The following is a 24707-nucleotide window of genomic DNA, read 5'->3' on the forward strand; positions in this document are numbered from 1 at the left end:
AGTTTTGTAGCAAAGCAGGGAAAAGAAAAGGGGAAAAACCATCCCCAGCAGAAGTGGCACGACCACTCACCACGTTTTAAACTAACAAATTTTTCTTTGATTTAAAGCAGGGAAAGGAAATAGTATTAACTGCAGGAAGACATGGCCATAAAGAAGATTATCAAACTGGGGCAGAAAATTTTCTCTCATTACGAAAATTTTCTTGAAATAAGAAAGCAATCTTGGAAGAAGCAAGATAACCCAAGTTTTAAGGGTAGCGGTCTTTGAATCAGTATCATCCCCGCCATTGTTAAAGGGAGGAGAGTAACTAGTTTTAAAGAAGGAAGATAATTCTCCAGCAGTGATATCCCAAGCAGGTTTCAGTGAAGTGAAAACACCAGCTTGAGGAAAGTAGTTCCAAGTGGAAGGAAGGCACCAGCTTTAAAGGAAGTAGTCTTTGAAGAAGGAAAATGACATATTTGTGAATAAAATATCGGTGTTATCCCCAGCAGTTTTTAGAGGAATAAAACACCAGTTTTGAGGGAAGCAGTTGAAAGAAGATGATTCAAGTTAAAGGAGTCAGAAGCCCGCCTGGAGAATGGGGGCTGAAATTTTAAAGAAATCGTTGGAATCAGGAGCCCGCCTAGAGAATGGAGGTGTTAAAATTTAAGAAAGTTGCTGAAATCAGGAGCCCGCCTGGAGAATGGAGGTGTTAAAATTTAAGGAATTGTTGAAGTCAGGAGCCCGCCTGGAGAATGGAGGCTGAAATTTTAAAGAAATCGTTGGAATCAGGAGCCCGCCTGGAGAATGGAGGTGTTAAAATTTAAGAAAGTTGTTGAAGTCAGGAGTCCGCCTGGAGAATGGAGGCTGAATTATTTTGAAGTAGTTGTTGAAGTCAGGAGCCCGCCTGGAGAATGGAGGTTGTTAAATTTTAAGTTGGAGTCAGGAGCCCGCCTGTAGAACTGAGGTTGTTAATTTTAAGTTGGAGTCAGGAGCCCGCCTGTAGAACGGAGGTTGTTATATTTTAAGTTGTTGAAGAAGTCAGGAGCCCGCCTGTAGAACGGAGGTTGTTATATTTTTAAATTGTTGAAGAAGTCAGGAGCCCGCCTGGAGAATGGGGGTGTTTATTTTAAAATTGAAGTTGAGGAGTCAGGAGCCCGCCTGTAGAACGAAGGTTGTTATATTTTAAGTTGTTGAAGAAGTCAGGAGCCCACCTGTAGAACGGAGGTTGTTATATTTTTAAATTGTTGAAGAAGTCAGGAGCCTGCCTGGAGAATGGGGGTGTTTATTTTAGAGTTGAAGTTGAGAAGTCAAGAGCCCGCCTGTAGAACTGAGATTGTTATATTTTTAAATTGTTGAAGAAGTCAGGAGCCCGCCTGTAGAATGGAGGTTGTTATATTTTAAATTGTTGAAGAAGTCAGGAGCCCGCCTGTAGAATGGAGGTTGTTATATTTTTAAATTACTATTGAAGTCAGGAGCCCGCCTGGAGAATGGAGGTTGTGTCATCTTTCAAAAGTCAAGTTGGAGTCAGGAGCCCGCCTGCAGAATAGAGGAATACATTTCAAGATCAAATCAGAAGTCAGTAATGCGGAGGGTTACAACAAAAATCCCTAGCATAACAAGCTTTAATGTAGGAAGCAGTATCCCCAGCAGGCAGAACGAAATAATAAAACTTGTGTTCAGAAAAGCAAAAGGCCAGTGTCATCCCCAGCAGTTTTCGGAAGAAAAAGCACCAGAGGAAACACAAGCCGACAAGAAAGCAAGGCAACCAGAGCGAGTGGAAGATAGATAAGATTTTGTAATTCCTAGTTTAGTCTAGCCTCTTGTTTTCTTTTGAGCACAATGTAACAAGGAGATCGGTAAGCAGTAGTAACAACATGCAGCAGCAGTAACAACAAAATTGCAGTCCCATGGTAGTCCCAGCTACCAAAACTTCCCGAACTACATTAACCTGATTCCCTTTTAGCCAGGGATATGTAGGAAACCTTTGAAGCAAAGGTTAGGTTAAACCTTTTCAAAAGAATGCTTCACACGGAGTATTCCAACGGGCAAAAATCGCTCGAATTCGTTCACTCTATCTTTGCACGAAAATTCTTTGTGTTTTCGGATAAAGAGGGGCAGCTGTGAGCACGTGATTTTTCTTCACGAAAAAAACTACTCCAAAAGAAATCAAAAATTAAAACAAATTTTCTTGGTGTACAATTTTTAGAATTTGCGTGGCATTTTTGGATAATTATTTGTGTTTTTATCTGTGAATGTTTATCCTGTTTTAATTAATTAAAATACAAAAAAATATGTTGCATGCATATTTAGGATTTGATTGTGCATTTAGGAACTAATCGAACCATAATTTGGTTTTAAAAGAAGAAAATCACAAAAATATGCATTTAGTCTATTTTATGTCATTTAAAGTGTGCCATCGTGTGATTTTATTTTAATTAAATGTTTTAACTTGTGTGCTAATTGTTGTTAAGAGTTAATTAATATTTTGTAGTTTAATTTTGGTTTTACAATTTATTTTTAGAATTTTTGTTAATTATTAATTAAAAGAAGAAAATGAAAAGAGTTGAAATATAAGGCAAATCGGATTTGGGCCAAAATTTTAGACTAAAAATCAGGCCTAAACATTCAAAAGACCCGGTCCATTTCAGACAGTCCCTCAGAAGACTAGAACGACGTCGTTTCTGAGTCTCATATCTGGGCCGTTGATTTGTTTCAATCAAACGGTCTAGTTCAGCCCCTGCATAATTGAAACGATAACGTTTCAGGTGATTAGATCTGAGCAGTTCATCTATCTCGATCCAACGGCCTCAAGGCCTCCTCTATACCCGACCCATTTTCACCCAAGGTCGGCCCAATTTCGTATAGAGACCAAACGGCGTCGTGCCATTAAATGAAACGATACAGGCCGTCGATCGTGCTTGATCGAACATTCAGGATCAAATAACCCCGCCCCTATATAAACTCAACTTCCTACCTCGCCCCTAACCAAACACCTCCCCTCGTCTTCCTGTTCATCGTCTCAACTCAGAGACCTAACCAAACACTCCTCACCGAAACCCTAGCCGCCATGACACCCCACCGCCTAAAACCCGGCGGCAACAACGCCGCCGGTCACCAAATCAACACCATAAGACCATCAGACCACCCTCGCTCCAAATATGTTAACCATCTGGCTCGAATCTTCCTGAAACTCCTCGAATCTTTATTTGAAGATTCGAGCCAAACTTGAAACCCACCCCAATCAGTCCCAAAGTCACACTCAATAATCAGCTTGACCTCCTCGTTGCTAATCCCTAACCAGATTGGCTCGAATCCGAGTAAAACTCATCGAATGGTGGATCTAGGAATCAACAGTTCGAGATTGTTTCAATGCTGTCAGGGTCGAACGGTTTCTAGTTAGTATTATAAGTCTATTTCTGATGAAATAGATGTATAATACTAACTGGAACTCAAGTTCGAAAGGGCGTATGGTTGAAATCCAAGAAAAATAGTGAGTTCTTTTCAACTTCTTCTTTTTCCTTTTTCTTTTCTATGTGTTTGTTTGTCTGTGTGATTAGTCATTTTTTAGGGTTTTTAGTTTAAGTTAATCCAATATATATATTCTGTTTCTTTTTCGGATTTTGGTTGGATTAAATATTTCAATGTTTGTTTAAGTAGTTCAATCAATTCTTCGTTTACCTAAATTAGGTTCATTGTAATTCGTCTTTTGTCCGTTATTTTCCCCCTTCTCCATCAGTTTATGTTCTGTCGATTAATAACATAGGTTATAAATAGTTTCGTCGATTAGTTCATTCCTGTTTGTAGACCAGTAAGTCCATCAAATGGTTTAATGTCGTGTTATGTATTCTGATCTGTAGACACTTAGCTTCAAGGCATTGTCATTGATCCTGCATTCTTGTATAGGTTGGACTTAGAATCCCTGCATTTGTGATTGATTTTGATCCAGTTTCAAGTTCAGATTTAATGATTTTGTTGAGTTCTGTGCTATGATTTAAATTCAGTTCATTTTGTTTCAATGGGAACTCAACCTTAGTCATTCAGTTGTTAGGAGAATTGGTTATAGTTGTTAGTCAGAATTAGTTTTAGATAACTGTTAGTTTGAACATATTTTAGAATTAAAAGTTTTAATACAGTTGAAAAATTGTATTAGGGGCAGTAATATTAAGGGGTTTCAGGGGTGATTTAGGAATGAAACAGTTAGGATAATATTTTAATGTTAGTGTTTTGTTAGTGGGATATTAATTAATATGGTAATGGGGAACAAAAGGGAATGGGGGGTTGAAAATAAGGAAAAGTTTTTCTTAGTGGATTTTAAGTGGAAAATTTTAGATTTAGTGGGAGAAAGGGGGTCGGGCAGTAGGTTTAAAAGGTAAGGCAGGTCTGTATAAGAGGGAGGACATTTTTTCAGAGAAAGGAGGAGGAATTTTGGAGTATTTTTCGTTAGTTTTCAGTTCTGGGAGGATTTTTGGAGAGAGTTTGGAGGGATTTTTGAGAGAGTCTAGGCTGAATTTTGAATGCTAAGAGTTCAGTAGTTTGAGAGTAAAAATAGGCTGGATTTTTAAGACTAAGAATCCAGTATTGAGTGAAAGTGAGGTCTTTCTTTTACCATTGAAAATCAGTATTAGTATTTGTTACTGTTTAATTGAAGTTCTGAGTTTCTTTATTTGAGAGTCTGAAGAACAAAAATCAGAAAATCTATTGTTCTATCGCATTTCTGAATACATTCTGTTTCTGCATGTGATTGCTGGTGGTATTTCTGGTTTTATTCCTGGGTTTTTGGTGTATCTGTGTTGCTGTTTGGTACTTCTGAAATTGCAACTTGTGGTCCTGAGTTTGCTGTTAGTTAAACAAAATTGTTCCATTGGTTGTTTGCTGGATTTCTGTTGGTTTTAATCTGTTTCTGGGTTGCTGCTGCTTTGTTGTCACCACTGCTGCTACTCACTCCTTCTTCCTATTCTTGTATTTTCAATACCAGGTACACGCTCGAATTCATTGGTGTAACCTCGAATTGGAATGAAATGAAGTAGTATTTCCGGCCTATGTTCACGTGAATATTTGTAGTGATAGTCAGTCCAATGTTGTCATTTTCCGTTTGTTTGAATTATATTGAGTCAAGAACTGGTCAATTAGGATCGCCTCTATCATTTTGAACCATTTAGACTAGTAACAAACTATGGAGTGTACTTTGGTGTAGTAGTTTATTTCCAGCTTTCCCGTTGTTTATATTCACAATGATGATAGCAAATAATAGACTTCTGTTAACAGATAACTTTTGACTGAACATAGTGATGCCTTAAACTTAGAAAGATAGGAATTTGAATGAACACTTGGGTGAGTGTTAGTGTTGGGAATAATCAGTTAGCCAATATTCATGTTTCTTTAAAAATCAGCAAATCTCGAATGTGTTAGCTTCATTTAGTTAATAAGGCTTCATCTTAGCCGATACTTTCTGAAGAAAAAAAACGCAATAACGCGCCTAATAGTATGTAAATCTGGTCGTAAGAGTTAAAACCAAGGCCATAACTTTCTTGTGCATTTAATCAGAACAGCTTAAGCAAACTTTCGTAATCATTAGTAATTAAGGTTGGCTTAGTTTCAAGTAGTTGAAAACAATTAGTTCCAACGGTTCATTTCATCTAACAATGTGGGTTTAAATTAGTTATAGGATAATTAGTTTTCTTTTGAATATATATTGTTTGTCAATTCCGTATTTTCAATTTCAGTAGTATTGGCTTATAGAATAAGGCATGAAATAATCTCCTTTTACGCAAGTTTGATTGCAGTTTTCCGGTTGCGCTTGTTTTAATCCGATAAATAAGTGATGGCCTTTTCAAGCATGTAATTAACTAGGATTATTTTCTTTTATTTTAGAGACAAACTTAAATAGGAAATGTAGACACTTTAGGAATGTCCTTTTAAAAATAAAAGAGGTATGCCTCGCCAAAATAAAACGTACCAGTGGCGAGGCCCTCTATTTTTAATAACTATCTAGCTTTAGGGAGAGGCCGTTTAGCGAATATACACGGCCTTCACCGAATTAATAACACGATAGTCTCTTTAGGCGCATATTTAATAAAATTACTTTCCTAAATTCGGGTGCGCATTTATATGACCCAAATCAAATCTCAACGACGTTAAAATATGTTAAAAACTACGGGTGCATTTATGTGACGTGGTTCGATGCGTGCTTTAACGACGTTGTAATTCTCTTTTAAAATAATAATAATAAAAGCGGCTAAAAGTTAAAATTTGCACAAAGGTTCAAAAATGTATTAAAATCAGATAAATAAGTCGAATATGACGGTTGAGCGACCGTGCTAGAACCACGGAACTTGGGAATGCCTAAAACCTTCTCCCGGATTAACAGAATTCCTTATCCGGATTTCTGGTGCGTAGACTGTTAAACAGAGTCATTCTTTTCCTCGATTCGGGATTCAATAGGTGACTTGGGACACCATAAATCTCCCAAGTGGCGACTTTGATTCTTTAATAATAATCCCGTTTCAATTGTCCTTTAATTGGAAAAACTCTCATGTACCCTTGCGGGTGTAGTGAAAAAGGAGGTGTGACACCTTGCAAGGAAAACTCAGTGGGACAAAACCTTGTAAGGAAAAAAGAGTGCAACGCGCATTAACTCCCTCTAATGAGAGCATCAATTCACATCCTTGAGCCTTCGCATCCCAATCTTGTGCACTAGTTTCTTGAAGGTTGACGTCGGTAGAGATTTTGTGAACAAATCAGCCATATTATCACTTGAACGAATCTGTTGCACATTGATATCACCATTCTTTTGAAGATCATGTGTGAAAAATAACTTTGGTGAAATGTGCTTTGTCCTATCTCCTTTTATGAATCCTCCCTTCAATTGAGCTATGCATGTTGCATTGTCTTCATACAAAATCATGGGTAACTTGTCACATTTCAAACCACATTTGTCTCGAATAAGATGTATTATATACCTCAACCACACACACTCTCGACTTGCTTCATGAATAGCAATTATCTCAGCATGATTAGATGAAGTAGCCACAATTGATTGCTTAGTCGATCGCCAAGATATGGCAGTGTCTCCACAGGTAAACACATAACCTGTTTGAGATCGAGCCTTGTGTGGGTCAGATAAATACTCAGCATAACCAACAAGATCGGGACTGCAATTATTGTCATAAAATAAGCCCATATCGGTAGTCCCTTTTAGATACCGCAATATGTGTTTAATTCCATTCCAATGTTTCCTTGTAGGAGCAGAGCTATATCTTGCTAAGACATTAACTGAAAAAGTTATGTCAGGCCTTGTAGTATTAGCAAGATACATTAGTGCACCAATTGCACTAAGATATGGTACTTCAGGACCAATTAGCTATTCATTCTTTTCTTGAGGTCGGAATGGATCTTTATTCACATCAAGTGATCGAACAACCATCGGAGTACTTAATGGATGTGCTCCATCCATGTAAAACCGTTTCAATACCTTTTCTGTGTAGGCAGATTGATGAACAAAAATTCTATTTGCCAAATGTTCAATTTGCAAACCAAGGCATAATTTTGTCTTTTCGAGATCTTTCATCTCGAATTCCTTCTTTAAATAATCAATTGCCTTTTGGAGTTCTATAGGAGTTCCAATAAGGTTTATGTCATCAACATATACGACAAGTACAACAAATTCCGATGTTATTTTCTTTATAAAAACACATGGGCAAATGACATCATTTATATAGCTTTCCTTTAATAAATATTCACTAAGATGATTATACCACATTCGTCCTGATTGGTTTAGACCATACAACGATCTTTGCAATTTGATTGAAAACATTTCCCGGGACTTTGAATTATTTGCGTTTGGCATTTTAAATCCATCGGGAATTTTCATATATGTCTCATTATCAAGTGAGCCATAAAGGTAGGCGGTAACCACATCCATTAAATGCATGTCAAGCTTTTTATGGACAGCAAAACTAATGAGATAGCGGAAAGTTATAACATCCATAACGGGTGAATATGTCTCTTCATAATCGATACCAGGCCTTTGTGAAATACCTTGTGCAACAAGGCGTGCCTTATATCTTTGTACCTCGTTTTCCTCATTTCTCTTGCGTACAAAAACCCATTTATAGCCAACAGGCTTAACACCATTAGGTGTTTGGACTACAGGCCCAAAAACTTCACATTTTGCAAGTAAGTTCAACTCTGATTGGATTGTTTCTTGCCATTTTGGCCAATCAAGTCTTTTTCGACATTCTCCAACAGATTGAGGTTCAAGATCCTCACTTTCTTGCATAATGCTAGATGCAACATTATATGCAAAGACATAATCCACCACTATATCCACTTGATTCAACTTTGTCTCAATATCGATTGGATTTATTGATAGTTCCTTATTTTCTTGAGTCTCGGGCTCAGTGGATTCCTCATGAATCTTAGAATTTATTAAATTGTGGATTTCTTCATGAGATTCTTTCGTAGTGCCATTTTGATCATTTATTTTCCTTTTTCTAGGATTTTGATCTTTTGAACCTAATGGTCTGCCACGTTTTAGGCGTGCTTTTGACTCATTAGCTATGACACTAGAAGATTGTCCAATAGGGACATCAATACGGATTGGAACATTCTCTGCAGGGATATGTGATTTTGTTATTCTTTTCAAATCCGTAAATGCGTCTGGTATTTGATTTGCGATTCTTTGCAAACGGATAATCTTTTGCACCTCTTTTTTACAAATAGAGGCACGTAGATCAAGATGAGATAATGATGGATTTTTCCACAAAATTCCCCGTTTGGTTTCACCAACTTCTCCCCCTAATTTTGGGAAAAGTGTCTCATCGAATTGACAATCTGCAAATCGTGCAGTAAACAAATCCCCCATCAATGTTTCTAGGTAGCGAATGATGGAGGGCGATTCAAACCCAACATATATTCCTAACCTTCTTTGCGGACCCATTTTGGTGCGATATGGCGGTGCTACAGACACATATACTGCGCATCCAAAAATTCTTAAATGGGATATATTAAGTTCATGACCCAAAACTAGTTGCAACGGAAAATATTTATGATAATTTGTCGGTCTGAGACGAACTAGCATTGCTGCATGCAAAATGGCATGACCCCAAACAGAAGTGGGCAACCTCGTTTTCATGAGTAATGGTCTTGCTATCAATTGCAGACGTTTAATTAAAGACTCTACAAGACCATTTTGAGTGTGAACATGAACTACAAGATGTTTCACTTTTATCCCAATTGATAAGCAATAATCATTAAATGCTTGGGATGAAAACTCAGCAGCATTATCAAGTCTAATAGACTTAATTGTATTATAGAGAAATTGTGCCCGTAACCGAATTATTTGTGCCATTAATTTTGCAAACGCGAGGTTGCGAGATGACTATAGGCACACATGGGACCATCTAGAAGATGCATCTATTAAGACCATAAAATATCTAAACGACCTACTAGGTGGGTGAATAGGTCCACAAATGTCCCCTTGTATACGTTCCAAAAACGCAAGGGACTCAATTCCAACTTTTGTTGGTGATGGTCTAATAATTAACTTGCCTTGATAACAAGAAGTGCAAGAAAATTCATCATTTAAAAGAATCTTTAAATTCTTTAATGGATGCCCATTTGATTTTTCTATAATTCGTCTCATCATAATTGATCCAGGGTGTCCCAATCGGTCATGCCAAAGTGCAAAAGTATTGGAATCAGTAACATTTTGGTTTACGGTAGAATGTGTTTCAATTGCATTAATTCTTGTCCAATATAGGCCACAAGATAAAGATGGGAACTTCTCAATAACCCTCTTTTGGCCAGGGACATTCTTGGTAATGATGAGATATTCAAGATTATTCTCATCTATTGTCTCAATATGATATCCATTTCGACGAATATCTTTAAAACTCAACAAGTTCCTCTTGGACTTGGAGGAGAACATTACATTCTCTATGATAAGTATTGTTCCCTTAGGCAGAGTTATAGTAGCTCTTCCAGAGCCTTCAATTAATTTACTACTGCCAGAAATTATAGTAACATCTGCCTTACACATATTTAAATGAGAGAAATATTTCTTCTCTTTGAATATTGTATGTGTCGTACATGAATCAATTAAACAAATATTTTTACAGTTGAACTTTGATCCAAGTTTGTTTTATGAGATATCCATATTTGCTTCCCATTGTTTGACATACAAAAAAAAATATACGATAAACATTAGTATGAATAACAACACGTTTTTTTCTTTATTTGTTGGTACAAAACTAGTAACTTGAAGTATCATTTTGTTGTTATAATAAATGTATAAAATATAAACATTCGCAAACCATAATTGTATGTTCTCGGAAGTACGAACACGTAAGGATAAAGTAACAAGGGATCATAACAGATTATGTAATGAAGTATGAATAATGTAAGTTTTACATGTAACGTGATTTAGCACACATTGTTTTAAAACGGATATTAAGCAAACTGATCAATTTGGATACTTTGTTTTGAGAAGACTAAGCAAGCCAAAACATTATTTTAAAGCGAATTGATACTATCCCATAAAATTATATTTAATCAAAATGAACTAACACTATTTTATAAAATAAATAATACTAATGACTACTACTCATGTAAAACAAAATTATGATTACATGATATTTATTCACTAGCTACTACGAATAGGAAAAATAAAATTAAACTACTCAATCATCTTTAACCACGCATCCATCACCGATCAAGTGGTCTATTTTCCCATCAGGGTGCTCATAGAAATCTGCCACATCCAAGTGGGTGATGTCAAAATCATTGTCAGAGACAAAATTAGCTTCAGGGCCTTTGTTCTTTAGAGATGCTTGATAAAGCTCAACCAAATGTCTTGGTACACGACAAATATTTGCCCAATGACCTTTTCCACCGCAACGATAACATTCGGTTTTTGAACCATTTGCCTTTGGTTTCTCATCTTTCCCTTTCCACTTTTGGTGGTTATTTTTCTTTGGGGGCTGATCAACACTAGGAAAATTTCTTCCTTGTCCACGGCCACGACCATGACCACGACCACGACCACGAATAGGGCCACGACCTTTTCCACGCTTAGCATAATGGAAATACACCTCATCCACTTCAAGCAATGGTGTAGACCCAGTGGGTCGATTTTCGTGATTTCTCATGAGCAAGTCATTGTTTCGCTCAGCCACAAGGAGAAGAGAAATCAACTCAGAGTACTTTTTGAAACCTTTCTCTCTGTATTGCTGTTGCAAGACCATATTGGAGGCATGAAACGTTGTGAACGTTTTTTCAAGCATATCATAATCAGTGATAGTATCTCCACAGAGTTTCAATTTAGAAGTAATTCTGAACATCGCAGAATTATATTCAGAAACAGACTTAAAGTCTTGGAGCCTCAGATGAGCCCAATCATATCGTGCTTGTGGAAGAGTGACCAACTTTAAGTTGTCATATCTTTCCTTTAAGCCATTCCACAAAACAAGTGGATCGTTGACTGTGAGATATTCTATTTTCAACCCTTCATCAAGGTGATGACGCAAGAAAATCAAGGTCTTAGCACAGTCTTGGGTGGATACTTTAGTTTTGTCTTAAATGGCGTCTCCAAGACCCATTGCATCTAAATGGATTTCAGCATTTTGCCCGAAACTTCAAGGGCAACAAACTTTCTTTTCATAATATCAGTCATAATTAAAAGAGGAGAAAAGTTGTACCTTAATCTTCTTGAGACGGTAGAGTCTCGTGCTGATAACGTGTGATAAAACAATAAAAGTAGAAGAACAATATTGCAGAGAAAGAAAGAGAGGAAATTTTTATTGAATTTTGGGATGATTTACAATGGGGTAAGACCCCTCTATTTATAGGGGAAAAATGACTTAGCCACAAAGTAAAACTCTCTACAAGATAGACATTCACTCTAAATAGAATTCTATTCATAACAATATCTTTATTATACTAGTAGTTACAATAATATTCCCTCTGCTTTAATTTATGTTTCAGTGTTTAATTAGATATAAAATTTAAAAAATAAGGAAAATCTTTTTAAACGCATTTAATCTGAATCTAAACTTGGTTGTTTGTAGCGGAAGAAACACACAAAAGTGGACAGTATATCCATACAAAAATGCCAAATATGAATCTGCCACCGTACTTAGGTATCAAGTGTAACAGATAGGTATACTGTCCAAATATATTTATACTTCTCATATCAAAAATCATTCTCATATTTGATCTAATATACTTAATGGTTGGCATCTATGTCAGCTAGGTATAAAATGGAATATAGGACGAGACACTCACATTAAACTATGGGATGACCCATGGATTGCGCCTGGTATATCCATCAGATCAGTTATTTATGGTCCCTTACCCTTAGAGCATCAAAATATGACTATCTCTTCATTCATGGATAACGAAGGGTGGAATTGGAATAAACTTCCATTCGAGATGCCCAAGAACATTACCCAACTAATTCAATCTATTGACATTTCAAAGTACAGTAATAAAATTGATAGTATTTCCTGGGGCTTAACCCCAACATATCTTTTTAGTACTAAGTCTATGTATGGTATCTTAGATGCACTTCATAATATTTCAAATCCTACTTATAAAAATTCTGAGTGGATATGGAAGTTACCGATCCAACCCAAAATCCAAGGGTTTATTTGGCTTCTTAACAAAACGAAGCTGCCCACTATCTCAAACATATCAATGTAATACAAGATGCTACATGTCAACATTGCCATAGGGCAGATGAAAACATTAATCACTTATTCCTAGAATGCACAAGTGCTAAAACATATTGGCAGAATTTAGGCATTCTTGAATTCATTAATCATCATTTTCAAGGAACTCGTGCTTCTAATTGAGTTCATCAACTTATAAATTGCAAGGACCTTCAATTTCCATATAAAATAAATCCGGCTACATACTTGTCCATAAGTTTATGGAATATTTGGTTAGCACGTAATAATAACTGCTATAGTCATATTACATCACCAGCTTCCACAAAATTAACTACTCAACAAGTTGCTGAATTCACATATCTTGTAGCAAAAAACACACTATTCAGAAAAAGCGACAACAGAATCTTAAATGGAAACCTCCTAAATATCCGTTTTACAAATTAAACACTGACGGAGCCCATACTTTGAGCAAATCTGGTATTGGTGGACTGATAAGAAATGGAAATGCTGAATGGATTTTAGGATTCGCAGCAGCAATAACAACTGATTCGCCTTCTTCTGCAGAACTACGTGCTTTGATACAGGGTCTCCAATTAGCTCTCGAGCATAATCTTTTACCACTGGAAGTTGAAGTGGACTCAAAGGATATCATAACGCTCCTCAACTCTAATAAGGTGGCACCTAATAACTTAATTTCTGACTGCAGGTACCTCCTGGACAGGTTGGGTAAACCTACAGTGTTGCATGCGTACAGAGAACAGAATAGAGTTGCAGATAAACTAGCAAAGGAAAGCTGCAATTTTGGCATTCAACCGATGGTGCATATTTTTGAGGGCAGCCCAGATTTTGCATGTGCAGTTTTTGAGCAAGAGAAGAGTGCAGTGCAGGAAATTGTTTTGAATGACAATAGGCCTCACTCTGATAATTACGATATTGTACATACGTATGGTAATAGTGACAATCATAGGTGTGGTAGTAATATAGTTAGGTATAATACTTTAGCACCCACTGCTGGTGCATCGGTATGTATGAGGATGCACTACGGGCATCCAGTGTCTGTACGCAATCTTTAATCTAATCTATGTTTATCTTTTAAACCAAAAAAAAAAAAAAAAAAAAAAAAGTGTAACAGATAGGTCACGCAAGATTGCAGTGGGGATGTAGCTCAGATGCGCTCGCTTAGCATGCGAGAGGTACGGGGATCGATACCCCGCATCTCCAATATAGGCATGCTTAATTTACACTTTTTTAACCTTTGCTTATCATAACATTTACAGTAACTGGGGCACAACTTAAATCTCTACTGAAGAAAACAAGAGTATCAAATAGTGTAAACTGCAACAATTTACATTGCCTGATTAATTGAAAATGACTACAAAATTTTTTATACAGACTACAGCTGCATGGTTCGGTTTACGCTTCGTAAACCACATGTTAGTGCTAGAGACCTCTCCCCATTATCTTCGTGGAATCATCCCTCAACTGACTTCTTTTGCGTCCGTCCTTGCTTTGCTTGCCCTCCCTGACAAGTTCAATGAAATGTATGACAAGTTAGCTGTAGCAAGTAATCAGACACCGTGGATCAATTCTGTTACACTGAGCCAAGAATTCTAACAAGGAGATTCAAAAGATGCAAAAATGTCACACCTAAAATTCAAACTTGCGACCTAAAGCACCTTTTGAGCCACCTTTGCTGCTAAACTAGAAGCTTCCTTTATGTCAAGCGGATTAAGAAACACACACACATACATATACCCAAAAAAAAATTGTTTTTCCCCAATTTGCACAGTATTATTTTATTTTCTAACAAAAGGGATTCAATTAAACTCCTTTCAAACCATGCAGCTCTGCCCGTGCTGTTGAAGATCGTAAGTTATGTATGTACATTCCATCAAGAAGAATGCAAAATTGCAATACCACGCCAAATATGGCACTCAAGCAGCATTCCAATACCCTATTTGAAAGCCTATATTGATATCCAATGACCAATGTCACTTTTAGTACCTTTTCAATTTTTGTCATTGGATTTCTTAGAATGAACAAATATAGTCTGAAGACAAATAATTCAAGCATAGAATATGCTGAATCAGAAATTTCTTTTCCACTGGTTACTATTGAATCTAATGTCTGGGTAACTTTGAAATTATACGATATCTAACAAAAGACCCTCTGTCTCTATCAGCTTCTATCACTACTCATAGAATGGTAAACAATTTGGTCATCAAAGGCAAATTAGTATCTTTACTTGATTTATCAAAACAACAAAAAGCAAATTAGTATTTTCCCACACCTCTTAGCTTGAGCACTGTGACAAAGAAGTAAAGTTTTACTCTCTGATATTCATTATACCCAAGCACAAATAAAAAGGAGAACTAAGAAATTGCTTCTTAGACGATCCTTAAATTGTCCTTCAGAAAAAGATAGATTCTGCTTTATGACATTACATCACACACATGTAATAGATTGTGTGATAAATTTTGTTCCACCTCATCCTAACTTACAAAAGCATGAAATTTTATGCAGCAACAACCAGCATATCCAAAGAAAAGGAAATAAATACATTTTCAATAAACAATTCTTGTTTAGACATCAAAGAATGCACACTGAGAATTTGACTTATGATATTATAGCAGTACAGTTTTATCTTAGACCTTGCTCATTGAACCACAGAACACGTACACTAATGTGATAGAGATTTGACAAAAAATTCCAACATGCAATAACACTTCATCTCTACATGAGGTAATATCAGAAGAGATTGTTTGAGACTTACCGAAGCCTTTTGACCTGTCGCTTTCCTAGAAGGCGGTGCTCGAGCAACGGATGAAGCAGCAGCTGCAGCAGCTACACGTATTCTAAAATACAGATTGTACCAAAAAGAGAAAGTCAACAACTTAGAACCATACAGCAATGCTACTAGTGACCATTATAACAGTGAACACTATTTATCATCCAAAAACAGACAACTTAGAAAGTAATTAAGACCTTTTGTGAACATCAACATAGACGTCAGTCTCATCCACGATTTCCTCCTGCATCCATGAAGAATCCAGTCAAAAGTAGGATGTTGATTCAGATATTGACAAAGTTGGAAAAAAAGCATTCAGCAAAAGGAAGATAAGTCTAATTGGATAGTGAAAATTCTTTTTTTTATTTATAAAAAGGTAAAGTTAGATAATGACAATTCATGATATTTTAACCCATTTTAGAGGTGGGAGAACAGGATGTTCAGAAGCCTCACTTGAGAACTTGCAATTAGTTGCAAGCAATAAGATATTCCATAAGGTACACACTGGGAAGACAATGAAGAAGCAGATTACCTGCAGGAGTTCTTCAAAAACATCTTCCAGCGTAATGATGCCAATGACTTCCCCCTCTTCAATATCTTCTGGTAGATATGTTGATTTATTCGTTTCTACACCATTTTGATGCAAAGAGGGTAATTTAGCTTCTTGATTCTGCATTGAGACCTTATCAACATTTATAATTATGGTGCCTGACTTTTCATCATGCGTGCACAGTAATGGTGTAGTTAACTGTGAGTCCCCATTACAAAATTTGTTTCCTCTGCCATTTTCAACAGCTGGATCAGAAGCAAGGTTGTAGCTTTTCTTGCTTACTTTCACTACAGCTGCCATATGACTGCTCCCCTTTTGAAATTCATTGAGAATATCATACAAAGGCAAATCTGCTGGTACCCTGAAACATTTATGTGTGAGTATATATTTCTCAGCTACCCCACATCAAAAATCAACAGATAATGTACCTAGGCATTCTCCTGATGGAAACAGCACTAACGGGGGTCTCTGTCTCAGCACGCACCGTGAGAAGGCTTTTTACCTGTATCCCGTAGAAGCAAAAAGGGAAGATGATTCTTATTAAATCGCCAACAGAGGCATAGAAAATGAAATATTTTGAGATCTGAATTCACACAAACCAGTAGAAGTCCAATAATGTTCTTCGGATGTCCAGAGTAAACAGGAACACGGCTATGACCTCGTGCCAGGATTTTCCCAATTGCTTCCCTGAATAAGAGGAGCTTCTTAGATAAAGAAAATCTGTCTCTCCTCGGGAAAACAGTTCCTTGCCACAAACTTTTCACTTTTTCTTTGGGTGGGTGGGTTTTTGTGTGTGTAGCTGGGGGGGGGGGTGTCAAGGACCAAAAATAGCAACAGTAGTTCAAGCTTCAATTTGTACCTCAAAGAAAGTGATTGTAGTTTCTTAAGCATCTTGAGTGATCTCTGTTATATTTATAATCCTCTCTTGAAACTTCAGTTATAGCTTTGGAGTTCATGCAAAAGCAGAACTTTCAGTTGCTCTCTCTCTAGAAGAATAAATCTGCTACTATGTATGGATTTTGTTATGACCCTCTTAAGTTTTCAAGCAATTGGACAATAGATGCAGAATTTAGCAACAAAGGAAATAAAACAGCATGCTTGAGTTCCTTGTCAATGTACCATTTCAGAAGGAATTAAAATCATGAAGAATGAGAGGCATCGACATGTCACGAACGAAACTTGCTCAAACAATAGTCATTTTGAAGAAAAAAATTCTTCCCACACCAATATAGTTAGCATGAGAAAATGGAACTCAATCCGTCATAAACTCACCAGTCCAACTTTGAATTGACATCAAGGGAAAAGGTTGATTCAATAGGCGTCATAGCCTCTTCAGCAGTCTGCACATAATTGAGAAAACTTAAACCATTGTTGTTATAAGTTGTGAGAGTATATCTGACTGAAGTTACTAGAAGACAGAAAGAAATCATCAGGGTGACATGAATTGGGAACTTGCATGAACTTGTGACAATCTGTTTATTACTCCCTTTGTTATTTTATATGACACTCTTTCTTTGTAATTTGTGCCAAAAAAATGAAACCTTTTTATACTTGGAAACTCTTTAAATTTCCCATTATGCCCTTAATGGCATGCTCTTATTGCCATTAAAATTTAATGTCATGTTTAAGACCACACGTTCTAAGGATATGTGCAAAAATCTTTCTTCCTTTCTTAAACTATGTGCCCAGTCAAACACCATCATATAACATGGAACAACGGGAGTAGCCATTTGAAGCCAAATTATCTTAAGAAAGCAGAGAAGGCCAGTGTCACTCTAAGAAGTCTTATTTTGCCCGATTGCCCGAAGCAGATGCTTTATCAAAAACTATCCAGATCAAAAGACAAAGGACAGAAGTAAAATGAAAAAATACTGACGGGAATATCCTTTTGCCAACCTTTTCTGTCAAATCCAGTGCTCCGCTAATAATAGTAGTTTCATCATGCGTGAGTTCGCCACCTTTACCAGCCTAAACTTGAAATAAGAATATAGTGTTATTTCATAACAATATTAACTCACTTATAATGGAGAAGTGTCACCATATTCAGGAAAATGTCACATAATAATGATAGTTTTGAGAAGGCGAAACATTGGCAATGAACATCAGCCAAATCAACTTCAGGCTTCTGAAAATGAACACCAATTCAGAGAGATTAATGATTACCTCCTGACCGTGGATAGAAACAAGGGCTTTCAACTGAGCTCGCCTGAACAAAGCATCATGATGTCCCAATACAGCGTCCAGAACCTAAGCCATATCAATTTCAACATCTAAAGGTGATCATTTCACGGACAAGTTCTATATTTTCTTTTTCTCTTCTTCTTCCGGTAAGTACTTCACATGGAAATTGTTTGAATTGTAAAAAAGGTATCGACTGCATGACCCCTTTGAATTAGACACTGTATATTAACTGTAGCAGAAAATTCTGATCTTTTCTCGCCACAGTATTATAAGATCGCGATTCTGCCATGACAGCTTAGACCACAATTTGAACTTTGAACCAGTACATTAATGCCTACGAGGGATGCAATCTACATGCAAATATGCAATATAGTTTTCTATTTTTGGATAGAAATTGACAAGCAATACTTATAAAGGCACATAGTTGAAAAAGTTAGACATATCATTTGTGCTGACATAAAGATCAAAAGAATTCTTTGATACCAACAACAACAAAAAGGTTGCATTTCCTTTATGGTACTTTGACCACTATAACCCCAGATGTTATAACATATGCCACAACTGAAAAAGATCCAAAGTAAGGTGCAGCAAGATCCAAATAGGAAAACAGGGGTAGACTACCCAACATGTACTAGTAGTGGCGGCAGGAAAACTAAAACTTACCTTTCCAATTGGGTAAGCAATGGGATAGCAAATGATCATAAGAACACGAACAAGCCACACTAAGTTTGCGCCTACTGCCAGCCCATACCGAGAGCATATAGCTTGTGGAATAATCTAAATCATCAAGGAAAAAGCAAAGAAATCATTAGAGTTCCCAGTCCAAAAACACTTGTCTTGCAGTTATACAGTGGGTGGAAGTCAATTTACCTCACCAAAAGCTAAAACAAAAGTAACAGAGAGAATAACAGCAACAACTGGATGGAAAATTTTGTCCAAGTATATCGGAAGAGCCTGCACCATGGTCATAACAGAAACTGTATCACTTATAAATGTTACTGATCAAAATACAACACATTGCGGAAAATAGCCAAAATAAACATGCAATGTATTTGTGTGATATTATTATAATATTCTTAGAGATAGAGGCGGATCCAGTATTTTAATTCTATGGCTTCAAGATGTCAGTTTCAACCACTGAAACACATTACCTTGTTTGAGTTGTGGGTTCATAGCTCAATTTTTTCAGCAATTTCGGTGAATTTTATACTAAAAATCCATGTCTAGAATAAAAGCTATGGTAGCTGAACTGTTGGATCCGCCCCTGCTTAGAGACAAATGGATTCAATCTTAAGGTTCTTAAGACGAAACTCGTTGTACTTTTAAAATTATGGCTTCAAAATTTAACATTTGTTGAAATTTTAGTATTTTTCACATATGATATATACATTTCATAACAAAAATAACTAGTTTTGGGTTCGGTTGAGCACGCATTCAATACACTACATCCGTCATTGAGTACACCCAGTGGAAACATTCACCCTATTAGCTCCACCTTGTGCTTGTCAGCATCATTATTATTACCCTATTACCGTCTTATTCTTCAAATTATTATTATTATTGTAGTTTCTTTTATTTGGGTATCTTTACTACTTTTGCTGGCAGTACTTTTCCTTCCCTTTCTACAGTATTTTTACCACAATTTTTTACTCATTGTTTTGAAAATGCTTTTCCTGAGCCGATGGTATATCGGAAACAACCTCTCTCTACCTCTCACAATAGATGTAAGGTCTGCGTACACCCTAGACCCCACTTGTGGGATTTCACTAGTATGTTGTTGTTGTGACTTTATAAAGAAATTTTAATCAAGCTACGACTAACTTTAGTAAAGAAACTGTATGAGAAACCCGTGCATGTTCTTGCTATGAAATCACTCACCTCCATTGCAGCCGCATTACATAAAAGCAAAGTCACAAGAAGCTGATGCTGCTTTTGAACAACAGGAAAAATAGTAGCTGAAAAACACAAATACTCAACTCAAACATTACATTAATATCTTAAATAATCAATACCCCACATTAAGAAATTCAAGTATTCAGGCAAAATCAATGGGATAAAAATTAAAACCAAACCTGCTTGTTTCTTCTCAGTAGAAGTACCACTTCGTTGAAGAATTTCAAGCTCAACAAGTCCCATAGACATTAACCCCAACGTAAGACCCGACATAATTCCGGCGAAGAGTACGAGGAAACAAGAAATACCGGCGTAAACAAACCACCAGGGGTTCCCAAATTCAATGTCCTGATCATCTACACCAAAGGGTCTCTTTGTTTTGCGGCCAGCAGCTAGGGCTATTGCTACCACATTCATTAGCGAACCCATGACAATGGAAATTTCTTCAGAAGCTGAAACTTGCTTTGTTTTTCGGTGGACTTTGCTGCTGTTGTGTGGAAGTGACAGCAAAACAAAATAGAAACAGAGAGAAATAGAGTTGGTGACAAACGGCAAGAAAGAGAGAAAAATGTAAAACAAAAAATATAATGGTGTTTAATGTCTGTCAATATAGGAGTAAAGTGACGATAGTTTTACGTTATTTGGATGGTTTCTATTTTAATGACATTACATTAATTAACAGTTGGGGGGGGGGGTGAGCTGAGGGCCACCGTAGACGGCGACCGGATTTGGTGAGAAGCCCGAGGTTTACTATTATAGGACTTTGTACTTTTTGGGCTAAATAAATGGGACCACGGCAATTGAGTTCTTTTTTCATGAGATAAAGGACTAGGAAAATCTGAGGGTGGGACCAAATAAGACGTCTGTTTGAGTCAAGGAAGCAAGGCAAATTCATGCACATTGCACACTTCTAGTCCAAAAAATATGAGAGTTAATACCCGAAAATTTTCTTTAACTATCAACTTTTTATAGGTTACTACTTAAATTATGGGTTATACTAAGAATTCCCCTAAACTATTTTTTCTTTCATATTAAAACTTCGTTATTGCTTATCTGGCACAATATGTATAGTAACTCATTAAAGAGCGCGTGAAAGATGAAAAAGCCAACAAAATAATCTACCTAATAGTGTGTAATGACTAATTAGCCTACACTCTCCTTGTTTGCTTTATTTTCACCTTTCTTCTTTATTTTTTACTTTTTTCTTTATTTTTTCACTTTCCTTCCTCACTTTTTTACCTTTGCTATTCATTTCTCCATATGGCTTTCCTTTGGAAAAAAGTTCTCTTTTGTCTCTAAAATTATTTATTCTTTTTCTTATTTTAGTCTTCTTTCATTTCTTACCCATATTATTGAAATAACATTCATTAAATCTTCTTATTAAATCCAACACTTTATAGAGAATACAGTTGAATCTAGCACTATAGTGCCTTCATTTTTTTTTGCTGCAAAGTTAATATAAATAAGGACTTATTTAACTGGAATCTACCTTACAACACAACCACAATTAAAAGCTAAAAATAATACACATGTATTAGATCTTACTTTAGCCAAAAATGCCCACAATTAATCAATCATCCTAGAGTAATATACCACAAGTAAGCTAGCTACATCATTGTCACGATCCAATTTCACCTCAGGTCGTGATGACGCCCAACACCGTTGTCAGGCAAGTCAACGCGGTTAGTGAATTCTCATTTTACTTACCAAAGCAGTTACAACATTTTTCTTAATTTGCAATTAAAACATGTGATAATAAGCGATATTCAATAATAGTTATTGTTGGCTCAAGTAAAGGTTAGTTTTAAAGACTGACAAAGGAACTCAGGATGAACCAGGTCCATCCCTCAGGTTCACAAAAATGGGCAAATTCGAGTATGTGGGATGTAAGTGAAAGAGGTAAGCTTAACTTGGTGTATTTAATATCTCCTGATCGAAAATGTTGCATAATTGATAAGGAGAGGGACTCCTTAATCAAAGAGAACACTATCCAAGATAGGGAAGGAGTTAAAAGTTGAAATCAACTAGAACTCTTCCACCAAGGAAGAGTTGCATCAGAACTCTAGTTATTTCTTCTTCTACTAACTCTATAAATTGCAGGATGTTCTCACATTATAGTGTTGCACAAAAACGCATAAGTTAAACGTGAATTGAGAGCAAAATAGCAAGGCTTTTTGCAAGCAGTTCATGTGTAATTCAAGTGTGCAAACCTGAAGCTACATGAACCAGATTGAAGAACCAGCTCCATAAAGAGTTTTATGTGTCTTTCTTTATTTCTAGTTCAATTGTAGTAGGTGTTTTCATATTGTACTTTTCAGCTTTATCTAGAAGCAATTGTAATAGGTATTTTGAGTATTCAAGTCAAAGTTAACTTGAAGTTGTCGCAACAGTTAGAGGTTGGTTGCTACAACGGGATTAGAGGTAATCCTTAGGTTTACAAAGAGTTTTGTAAATGCTATTTTGGCTCAGTGATTTAGTGAAGTATTGGGAAAAATCCTACTGAGTAGTAGGTCGTGGTTTTTTCACCTTTTGAGCCGGGTATTTTCCACGTAAAAATACTTGTGTTCTTTACTTTCTATATTTATTATTCCGCAACAGTAGTAGTTGAAACACATAGAAGAACCAGGTCCTTCCATAAACAGTTTAAGCGAAAAATTGGTCACCACACAAATCACCCCCCTCTTGTGTGGTATTGACGTATAAAACATCAATTAGTATCAGAGCAGGTTATCCTTGAAGAGGCTAACACATTAGGAACAGATCAAGATGAGCGCACCAACTGAAAATTAAGAAGGGCAATCCACTGATAGACATCCACTCTTTAATGGCCAGTACTACTCTTAAAAACAGAATGAGAGATCACATTATCGGAGAAGACTATCAGCTATGGGACATTGTCACTGATGGTCCCCTGGCTACCATGAAAAAGAATGCTGAAGGAGTAGATGTGCCAAAAACAAAAGCTGATTGTAATGCTGAGGACTTGAGGAAATGGGAAAAGAATGTTAAGGCCAAGAAATGGCTTGTGTGTGGACTTGGTCCAGACGAGTACAGTATAATTCAAAGGTGTACCACTGCTAAGAAAATCTGGGATACTTTGCAAGTGGCTCATGCAGGAACACCACAAATGAAGAGGTCTAGAGGAACACTGTTGTATTCTCAATATGAGAATTTCACTATGGAGGAAGGGAAACCATCAAGGAGATGTATACAAGGTTCGCCACACTGACAAATGAACTTAAGTCTCTTGGAAGGGTTATTCTTGAAGAGGACAAAGTTGAGAAAATTTTAACAAGGGTTCTGCCAGTCACTTGGGAAAGCAAAATCACTATCATTCAGGAATCAAAGAACATTGTCACTCTTAAGTTGGATGAGCTAATTGAAAATCTCACTGCATATGAACTTAGAAGGCAAAGCATGAAGATGGATGCACCCAAGAAGGAAAGGAGCCTGGCATTCAGAATCACTGAAGGTGCTGATCTAGAGGAGGATGAAATGACCATGATCACAAAGGACTTCAAGAAGTACCTAATGAGAGGAAAGGGTCCTTCAAGAAGTGGAAGCTACAACAAACCAAGGGTTCCTGAAAAACAAACCAATGAGAGGTGTTACAAGTGTGGGAATACTCATCACCACATCAAAAACTGCCCTCAATGGGAAATTGAATGGAAGAAGGAAAGAGTTGAACAAAGGAACAGGAAGAAGGAACAGGTTCAACCCAAGAAGAACAAAGGATCAACAAATGCTATGGTTGTTGCCTGGGGAGAAAGCTCAGATGAGGACTCAGAGGGTGAAGATGAAGATGAACAAGCACTTATGGAAATTGGAGAATCCGATGAGGAATCTGAGGTAAGTATAATTCATCTCAAAGACAAGATTAAGTTTTTGTCTAAAGAAAGGCTATCTGAGTTACACCTGGATTTCATTGATGAATCTGAGGATCTAAACAATGAAAAGGAACAACTATCTAAGGAGTGTGTGATTTTGAAAGCTAAGTGCAAAAATCTGGAACTTAGGGCTAGTGAAAGTGAAAGTAAAAATGTTGAGTTAAAGAACCAGGTTCATGAACTTGACACCACTGTCCTAGAGCTTATATCTGAAAATCTAAAATTGAAATTAGGAACTAGTAAAAACAAAGTTGATCACACACAACTCACTTTAGAAGAAAATGTAGGAAAAATAAAAGATGAGTTGTACAAAAGAGTTGAGTAGATAAGAGTTCTTAAGGAGGATCTAAATAGGCTTAAGCACGATCTAGACAGAACTTGTAAATGAAACAGGTCCTCCGATGCACTTTCATGGCTACACGAACACCATAGTAGCAACAAGAGAGGACTTGGCTACGGGACCCCTGCACCTAAGTTGGATCCCAAAAGCAAGTACCTCACACTTTCTGAGAACAAAATTTGCACACACTGTGGTAAAACTGTTCACTATAAAAGTGAATGTATTGCAAAAGAAAAGGCTAGTCAAAAGAATAAAGAATTTGTTCAAGGGAAAAATAGGCTGTCAAGTTGGGCTAAAAAGAATCTGATTCACCTGTTTGCCTATAGAAAGGGACCCAAACTAGTTTGGATTCCTAAGACTAACCTTTGATTTCCTTTTGCGGGTCCAAGTGAATAGGAGCAACCAAATATGGTATATG

General features: G+C 36.7%; 3 protein-coding genes across 3 annotated transcripts; 1 reads left to right on the plus strand and 2 right to left on the minus strand.

Moving 5' to 3' along the window:
- Positions 1-10661: 10661 nt before the first annotated feature.
- LOC138877812 (uncharacterized) lies at positions 10662-11225 on the minus strand. Its single transcript, XM_070157453.1, has one exon. It carries the CDS (start codon positions 11223-11225, stop codon positions 10662-10664), a length of 564 nt encoding a protein of 187 aa, XP_070013554.1.
- A 2695-nt stretch (positions 11226-13920) lies between these two features.
- On the minus strand, positions 13921-20871 carry LOC104231415 (DUF21 domain-containing protein At4g14240-like). Its single transcript, XM_009784413.2, has 13 exons — positions 20242-20871; positions 20048-20124; positions 19040-19123; positions 18833-18946; positions 18152-18235; positions 17885-17956; positions 17261-17328; positions 16588-16675; positions 16417-16490; positions 15971-16349; positions 15636-15682; positions 15424-15505; positions 13921-14172 (listed from the first exon to the last, which is right to left on the minus strand). The coding sequence occupies exons 1-13, from the start codon at positions 20489-20491 to the stop codon at positions 14122-14124; spliced, it is 1470 nt and encodes a 489-aa protein (XP_009782715.1). The 5' UTR covers positions 20492-20871; the 3' UTR covers positions 13921-14121.
- Positions 20872-22886: 2015 nt separating this feature from the next.
- Positions 22887-23291, plus strand: LOC138877813 (uncharacterized). The gene has a single exon (XM_070157454.1). The coding sequence runs from the start codon at positions 22887-22889 to the stop codon at positions 23289-23291; it is 405 nt and encodes a 134-aa protein (XP_070013555.1).
- The last annotated feature ends 1416 nt before the right edge of the window (positions 23292-24707 follow it).

The sequence above is a fragment of the Nicotiana sylvestris genome, chromosome 9 (assembly GCF_000393655.2).
Source record: "Nicotiana sylvestris chromosome 9, ASM39365v2, whole genome shotgun sequence".
Classification (NCBI taxonomy): Eukaryota; Viridiplantae; Streptophyta; class Magnoliopsida; order Solanales; family Solanaceae; genus Nicotiana; species Nicotiana sylvestris.

What these genes read in the sequence shown, in the direction of transcription:
- LOC138877812 (XM_070157453.1), bottom strand. Translation starts at nt 11,225, where the DNA reads ATGGTCTTGCAACAGCAATACAGAGAGAAAGGTTTCAAAAAGTACTCT.
- LOC104231415 (XM_009784413.2), bottom strand. Translation starts at nt 20,491, where the DNA reads ATGGGTTCGCTAATGAATGTGGTAGCAATAGCCCTAGCTGCTGGCCGC. An exon ending in GTAATGCGGCTGCAATGGAG is followed by an intron (nt 19,124 to 20,047) that starts GTGAGTGATTTC and finishes ACCATGGTGCAG; the next exon opens with GCTCTTCCGATATACTTGGA. An exon ending in CACTGGATTTGACAGAAAAG is followed by an intron (nt 17,329 to 17,884) that starts GTTGGCAAAAGG and finishes AATTATGTGCAG; the next exon opens with ACTGCTGAAGAGGCTATGAC.
- LOC138877813 (XM_070157454.1), top strand. Translation starts at nt 22,887, where the DNA reads ATGGCCAGTACTACTCTTAAAAACAGAATGAGAGATCACATTATCGGA.